An 8074-nucleotide genomic window follows, 5' to 3' on the forward strand; every position below is an offset into this window, starting at 1 on the left:
GAAAGAGTGGGTATCGTAGAGATGCATTTTTGAAGGTGAGAACTCAAGGACTTGTTGGATTGATTATCGAGGAAAGAAGGGAAAAGACTGACCCATTTCTGGCTAGTAGGTAGGCAGCAGTAACATTACTGAGGTGGGGAAGGAGGGGAAGGAATCTTCTGAAATGTGTGCACTTCCAATGCAAGTGTAATAGAGGAAATTGGACATATGAGTGAAACTTGGAGGAGCAGTGGACTGGAGCTGAGGGACTTGAGGTCATCAAGAAGACAGGTTTTTTTTTTTTTTTTTGGGGAGGTTTTTGTTTTTTTTTTTTTTTGGAGAGGTTTTTGCTATAGGGCGTGTGCGCTTGGCAGAAAGACAAGAGAGACAGAAAGCGAGAAATCACCTCCCGAGGGGATGGCCACGCCGCAATCCCTTCTCCATTCTCCTCTCAGGATCTTGGACACGCACGCCCACGCGCCTGGCGTGAGTTTAAGCCACTAGGTCCAGGACTTGAATCGTGGTCGACTACGTGGGAGTCCAGTGACATAGCCATTACGCTAACTGCTGGTCCCACCAAGGAGACAGTTAAAGAGGGCCCAGAGCTGGGCTTTAGAGATCACCACCATGAAGAGACCCAATCAAGGACCTCCAGTCAGTAAAGAAAGGAAAAACAGTGTCAAGGGACTAAGAGTGTTCAAGAAGGACCAAGTGGCCAGCTATCCCCAATGCTGCCTGCGGGTCTAGTAAGGACAGCCAAGTGTTTATTACATGTCACTGGAGACCAAGAATAGTTGCAGAACAAGGTTGGAGACAGAAGCTGAATTTGAGTAGGTTGAAGTTTGCAATATTTCTATACTTAACGGAAAACAAAACTTCCCCTTTAGTGGACTAGTATAAATGGCAGCTCTTTCAACATGCTCTCTCTTCCTTTTTTCTCCACTAACTCCAAGTAAGGAAATATGCTCTCTTGTCAGCTGTCACCTTAGGTGGGACCCCACCCACAGAGGCTGAGCAGTCTGTCACTTATCTGAAGAAGACTGGAAAACAGCTGGCCTGGTTGTCCAGCTATATCAGCTTTTCCCTTCGGACAGTGAATTCCATTTTCTCAGCTTCCTCTATTCCTTGCTCAATTCCCACCCCGGATCACACAATGTTCTCCAGAATGGAACATCTGCCTATCCTGTTCTCTCAAGCCTTTTATGGCATACTGGGCACTGCAGGTCCAATGTGTATTTTGTGCCCTCAGGCTGCTACTTGATCCTCCTCACAAATAATACCAACGAAGTAAGAACTAATTCTGAGATTATTAATACATCTGTGAAAAGGTAATGCTTTAGTTTTTTCGTAGTCAGGGCTAGGCCTCAGAAGGCTTATCACAAGGAGTGATGAAACTGACCTAGCACTGGCCTTACTTAAACATATTTATCACAAGTATATAATTTAAGTGTCTGTCTGTAAGATTAATGACTGAATTAATCACCATAAATAAGCAGCAAAGACCCATAACTGCCATCATTAACCCATGCTAAGTGTGACAACCACGATTTTAATGATACTGAGTCTGTCAGCCATTAGATAAGCCATTGAGTTGGGAATAGAGGTATTGTCTAAAAATCTGGTGTCTGACAGCCATTCAGTTATTCTAATTGCCCAAATATAACGGGCATTTTGACATTGCATGTAAAAGCCCCTTTGCTATCCTAAGATCCAAGAATAGAGAACTAACCCATTCTAGGTATTTTGGATCTTACTTAATTTTTTTGTTCAAGAGAGATTTTTGCTATAGGACATGTGCATTCACTGGAGAGACAGACAGACAGTGAGAAATCAACCTCTAGGGGAGCATGGCCATGCCTCAATCCTTTCTGCAGTCTCTCAGGATTTGACACGCACACGCACATGCACATGCACCCGGCCTGTGTTTTAAGCCACAGGGTCCAGGACTCAAACCACAACTGACTACTTGGGAGTCCAGTGACATAACCATTATGCCATTAATGCTATTTAATTTTTTAATTTGTGAGGTAAGCATCATTCCTTTTTTTAAAAAGAATTATTTTTATTTATTTATTTAATTTAACCAGAGAGGGGCAGAGAGAGAGAGGAAGAGAGAGAGATGGGGGTGGGATGGGGGGAGGAAGAGTGAGAAAACCCACCAGGTCCGGGACTCAAACCACAGTCAGCCATGTGGGAGTCCAGTGCCCCTAACCACCATGCCACCTGCCAGCCGCTAGGTGCCCCTAACCACCATGCCACCTGCCAGCTGCTAGAGAGGCATCATTCTATAATTGAAAAACAGGCTCATAGCTGAGGCTCAGTAAAACTACCCACATTCTCATAGCTAATAAGTATCTATAGCCAGTATTGAGGCCCAGGTCTCTCAAGTACTGACAGATCATAGCGTCTCCAAGAATAAATACCTTAAGATAGTTGGGATCTGGGCTAAAAAATAAATAACTCAAGCATCAACGTGCCAAATGGTGTAGTTCGATGAGGTAGGATCATTTCTCCAAACTCCATTCATTGTTATTCTGAGCACATCAAATTTCCTGGGGCTATAATCTCTTTATCTGTATAATGAAGATAACCCAACATTTATTTTTTTACTTTTGTAAGAGCCCAGTGAAATAGTTCAAAAGTGTGTTTTATAAGGTGAATAAATATTTCTTATAAAGCTTTGAAAGTCCTCAGCCTAGTATCTTCTATCAAAATTCAATTTTTCAGAAAGATCCAAGTTTAAGTTCTAAGTGAGTGCCTTTTACAGTCAAAATGAAAGCTGGATTCTAGCTCTTTAATTTTTCAATAATTGTCCACCAGTTTTAGCTTTATATAGCTATATAAATATATATTATATATTATAGTATTTATCATATATAATATTTATTATATTATATTGTATATTATACATATATGTAAAGCTAATGCCGATAAACTATAGATATAGGTACATCTATATAGAGAGCTCATATATAATTTAAAAGAATTAAACTGTGATAGTCTGTCATAATTATCCCTTCTCATATATGCTAGGGATATATAGAAAATGCATACTATGAAAAAACTTAAGTGGACTTCAAAATTTTTTGCACAGAAATCATGTTTTTTCCATGAACTCATTGAAATTGCCAAAGAGAATTTCATCAAGGATTTTCTCACTAGTTTTCACCATTAGGAGTAAGGTCTGGGACACTGTCATTTGATAGAAAGTGGAGAATTATGGAAGGTTTATTGCTGAGTGAAGCGAGTCAGGCTATGAAAGACATTGTATGTCTCCACTTAACATATACCAGCTATCCGTGCTCTGTGGTAGAGACTGAAAGACTGGAGGGCATACAAGCACTGAAAGTAATTATGAACACTGGAGACAGTGTGGAAGGAGAGTGGAGAGGGGAAGAGAATAGGGAAGGAAATTAGGGAGAAAAATAGAGAAGTAAGACATTTGTGAGACACAGAAATGGTTTATTACCTGTTGATAACTAGTGTATAGTATTCCCAACTGGACTAGTCTGACATGGATTTCACGTTGGATAAATTTGCTCTACAAGCTAAATGATGTATAGGAATTGAATGTAAATAATAATAATAATAGTAATAAAATAAGTAAAGTCCAGGGAGCCAGGCAGTGGTGTGATGGTCAAAGTGACTGGATCCCACATGGTTGACTGCATGGTTCTAGTCCTGGACCTGGCAGCTTGAAAACTACACCAGGCGCATGTGCATGCAGGTCAAAATTCCAAGAGAATGGAGAAGGTTTTGCAGTGTGGCTGTTCCCCCTAAGGGATGTTCTCTCTCTCTCTCTCTCTTTCTGGTGAGTGCATGTACCCTATAACAGAAATTTTTAAAAAGATGAAGAAGGAGAAGAAAGAGAAGAAAAAGAAGTAGAAAAGAAAATAGGAGGAGGATACACTGCTAATGAGTGTGTAAACTAGTAGGATCACTTGGGAGACTGTTTGGCAATCTACCAAAATTAAATGTTCATCTATCTCATGAATCAGCAGCAGTCGGACTCCTACATATATTCCCTAGAAAAATGAGAGTGTAGTTCCTTAAACTGATTTGTAGGGGAGTATTTATAGTAGTATTATTTATAATTGGCAAAAATTGAAAATAATCTAAATGTTCATCAAGAGTGAACATTGGAATACTCAGCAATAAAAAAAGGGTGAATTGCATAATAGATGAACCTCACAGATAGAATATTTAGTGAAAAAAAAAAAAGACTCACAAGAGATATTGTACGATTCCAGGTATACAAAATTCACAGTCAAGAAGTAGTTGGGTGTGGCAGCACATACCTGTGGTTCCCAGCAACTGGAGAGGCTGAGGCAGGAGGGCTGTCACACATCAAGACCCTGTCTGAATACTACCACCACACACACACACACACACACACACACACACCAGTCAAAAATGAATCGATGGTGATAAACGTGTAAAAGGAAGTTAACACTGGGCACGAGGGATAATGACGGGCGGGGGCTGACCCAGGGTTGATCACGTAGCTTGCAGCACTTCAGTCTGGGAAGCTCCCCACTATGCTATGGAGGCTGGGTCATGTGCTGAATCTTGGGTAGAAAGTTGTCAGAAGTCAGCTCATGTGCATGTGTCCAAAATCTTGAGAGGAGAATGGAGGAGAAAGGATTCCGGTGTGACCATACCCGCTAGGGGCTGATTCTCACTTTCTCTGTCTCTTTCCAATGAGTGCATGCACCCTATAGCAAAACAAAAAAAATCAAAACAAAACTTGTCAAAAAAGGATCATACTATCCTATAAAGAGAGCACCACAAAATGCACAGCATGGGGCCAGCAGGTGGCATGGTGGTTAAGGCGCTGGACTCCCACATGGCAGACCATGGTTCAAGTCCAGGACCTGGTGGCTTGCTTTCTCACATTCTCTCTCTTGCTCTTTCCATCTCTGGTAAGTGCACATGCCCTATAGCAAATTTTAAAAAATTAATAATAGTAAGTAAAATTAAATAAATAATTGTTTTAATGTGCTAAGTAGTTTGGTGTGACTGTGGAACAAGAGGATGGTAGCTGGGGCTTAAATACAAAAGCTCGAAGGCTGTTACAGGAGCCATGCACCGCAGCGAGCCAGCTAGGGCAAAGAGCAGTGACCCTGGCCCCACGGCTCAATGCTGTTCTTCCAAAGAGCAGGGATTCGGCCAAGGGTCAAGACATGAGGAGAGGAGCAGCTGGCGTGTGGAAAAGTGTTGTCACTTGGGAAGAACAGCGGGCGTGGTGTTTTTCATGGGAGCATCCAGTGATTCGTGAAGACATTGTAGCTCTCGAGGCCACGCCTCCTCTTTCCTTCCTGCACATCACATGAAAATGAGCAGAGGGTGGGTCATCGGGAGAGGGATCTTCCAGGGGAGGAAGCTCCTGTGAAGGAGGCCTGTGGGAGTGGGGTGGGGAAAACACACTCACTCTTTCACAGGCCTGGTGACTTCCACATATATATGGAGCCTCTCCACTCCTCCAGGAAAGCTCTTGAGAAAAGAACCTTCAAGGCTGGCTCTTCAGGAATCCCAGTGGGGGCAAAAGGAGCGAAGACCCGCTGTGAAGAGGGAGCCCTTCTCCAGGTTCTTTCGCTCCCGTCCTGATTTTTGCCGCAGATACAGGTAAGGCACGATGAAGGGTCCAGTGAGGTGACGGTCAGGGAACAGCAGGGCTTAGCAGTTAAGAGCACTAACTCCTGGGGCCAGCAGGTGGCATGGTGGTTGGGGCGTTGGACTCCCACATGGCCAGCATCAAATCCCAGACCCAGCAGCTTGCCTTCTCACTTTCCCTCTCTGTCTCTCTTTGGTGATCAAATTAAAAAAAAAAAAAATTAAGAAATAAAATTAAATGAGTGATTCTTTAAAAGAAAAAATGAACACTAACTCCCAACTCCATGAGCCCTGGCTCTGCCCCTCTGCATCTGCATGACATCAGGCCCATCCACTTAACTTCTTGCTTGGTCTCTCTGTCAACTTCAGGCCTTTGCATCTGCCTAGAATACATTTCCCTAATACTTCATTGTAAGTCTGGTTTGTTTTGTTTTTTAAGTTTGTTTATTTATTTATTTTTGTCATGTGCAATCCTCCTACTGCCCAGACCTCCCAGCCAGGATCATGGATGGGCACATGCACCCAGAGTTTCCAGGTCGACCAGGGAACCAAACCCTCAACCTTCATATGGATCCAGCATCACTTGAGCAGCATCTTACCACTGCACCACCAAGCAAGCCCGACATCAGCCAGTTTTAGCGAGGGCCACACTTCCTCCAGGAGGCTTTATCTTGCTTCTGCAGGCTCGGGTCAGGTGTTCCTCTGTGTGCTTCTATTACGCCTTAGGTTGGACACCTCTGCTTGGCTTAACTCACTTCGTTATACTTGCTTTTTGCCTTGTTGGTGTCCCCACTAGACTTGACATTCCTCAAGGAAAGGGTCTGTCTCTTTTGCCATTGTGTCCCTAGTCCCCTGAATAGGGCCTGGCAGATACTTAATACAAGTCTGAGTGACGGTGAGTAAGGTAAACAGATGGGCGAGGAATTCGCGTCCCTGGCCACATAGGAGCTGGCCCATCACTTCTATTCTACCCAGATAGCCAGCCAATGATTCACCTAGCCAGGACCTCTCGCTGAAGCAAGGGCCTCCCCTACAGTCTGGTTTAAGCTTTTCTCCTCTGAGCTTGCACGTCTCTTCAGAGATTAAATTAGTCAATCTCGTTGCTCATCTGGCTCACATTTTTGGAAGCATTTCTGAGTGTTGTGATTTCTGGAGGAACAAAGTCAGAAAAAGGAAGTGAAATTCAAAGAAAGCCACAACTTCCCGAATAGAGAAGCACAGCAAATGCTTTTGGTGCCAGATGAGTGGGACAGCCAGGATTCTCTGAGGTCCATGCATCCAGAAGGCCATACTCCAGGACTTAGTTTTCCCTCTACAGTTCCGTCATTTTTAGTCTCCCCTCTAAGACTTTCCTGAGAGGGAAATTTTCTGTAGCAGAGATTGTCATGAGGGTTGATTTTGATCATCTGTGACTACACGGGCCCTGCTCTTGGGCAGCCTGATGTGAAGGCACTGAAGGCATTCCCGAACAGAAGCATGTTGTGGCACTACGGTCTACAGCACATGCTTAAAAGACGCTGGTCCCTGACCGTGCCAGTCGTCTGGAGAGGAGTGGGTTCGAGTCACTGCTTGGTTACTTCCTTTGAACAGAGAAACCCTGAGAGCCCTGCGAGCCTGCACTCAGTGCCTGGGCCACCTGGGTAGAGGCACATGCGTGGTGCGTCACAGCGGGAGGGCAGACTGCGGGAGACCCCGTAGCAGGATGGCTCCTCTCCCTAGCTCCTCACCCTGGCCTGAGGACTCAAGGCAGAATCAGCTGATCCAAGGGGCCAGCTTCAGGAAGAGAGGCTTGCAGGGATGGCCTCCCGGTTCTTGGTCCTACCTTACCCTCCAGGCCTCTGCACCCCTGGGACAAGGGCCACTGTTCCTTCACGTGCCATCCCCTCCACCCCAAACCCCCATCACACCCCCGCCCTCTGCTGAGACCTGAGTCTCCTATTGTCTGGGAAGAGTCCCCTTATTCACCATGAGAGGCATGGCTCAGAGGGCAATTACTCTCTGGAGAGGGCATGTAGAAAGGCAGCCCTTCACAGCAGAATGTGAGACTTGCAGCGGGCGGTTCCCTGCTGGTGAGGAGGGGTGAAGGGTAGGATGGGGTCTGAGATGGGGGACACAAAGTCCCTGGGGCTGGGGGGGCTAGGGTGAGGCGGAGGTTACCACAGCAGAGCCACCTAAACGTTCTGCTCAGTGCCGTGTCTGGAACCTGTCTCTCCCACAAGCCGCAGTCTGGACAAAGAAAATACTTGGCTAATCAAGTTTAAAAACATTTTTGACTTCATAAATTGTCAAACTGTTTCTAAAAAGGTATGGGGAACCAACAGTTAGTGTAATGGCTATATCGCTGGACTCCCATGTAGTCGACCGCGGTTCGCATCCCGGACCTGGTGGCTTAAAACTCACGCCGGGCGCGTGTGCGTGCCTGCCCAAGATCCTGAGAGGAGAATGGAGGAGAAGGGATTGTGGCGTGACCATCCCCCCTGGG

At 45.1% G+C, this 8074-nt stretch overlaps 1 protein-coding gene across 1 annotated transcript in view; it reads left to right on the forward strand.

The window, feature by feature from the left end:
- Positions 1-606: 606 nt before the first annotated feature.
- LOC114009312 (uncharacterized) overlaps positions 607-8074 on the forward strand; it is a 14564-nt gene continuing 7096 nt past the window's right edge. Inside the window, exons 1-3 of the mRNA XM_027775058.1 lie at positions 607-637; positions 1229-1307; positions 5377-5604. Of these exons, the coding sequence (XP_027630859.1) occupies positions 607-637; positions 1229-1307; positions 5377-5604 (338 nt within the window). The remainder of the gene's footprint in view (positions 638-1228; positions 1308-5376; positions 5605-8074) is intronic.

The sequence above is a fragment of the Tupaia chinensis genome, unplaced genomic scaffold, assembly GCF_000334495.1.
Source record: "Tupaia chinensis unplaced genomic scaffold, TupChi_1.0 Scaffold000515_1, whole genome shotgun sequence".
In the NCBI taxonomy this organism is placed as follows: Eukaryota; Metazoa; Chordata; class Mammalia; order Scandentia; family Tupaiidae; genus Tupaia; species Tupaia belangeri.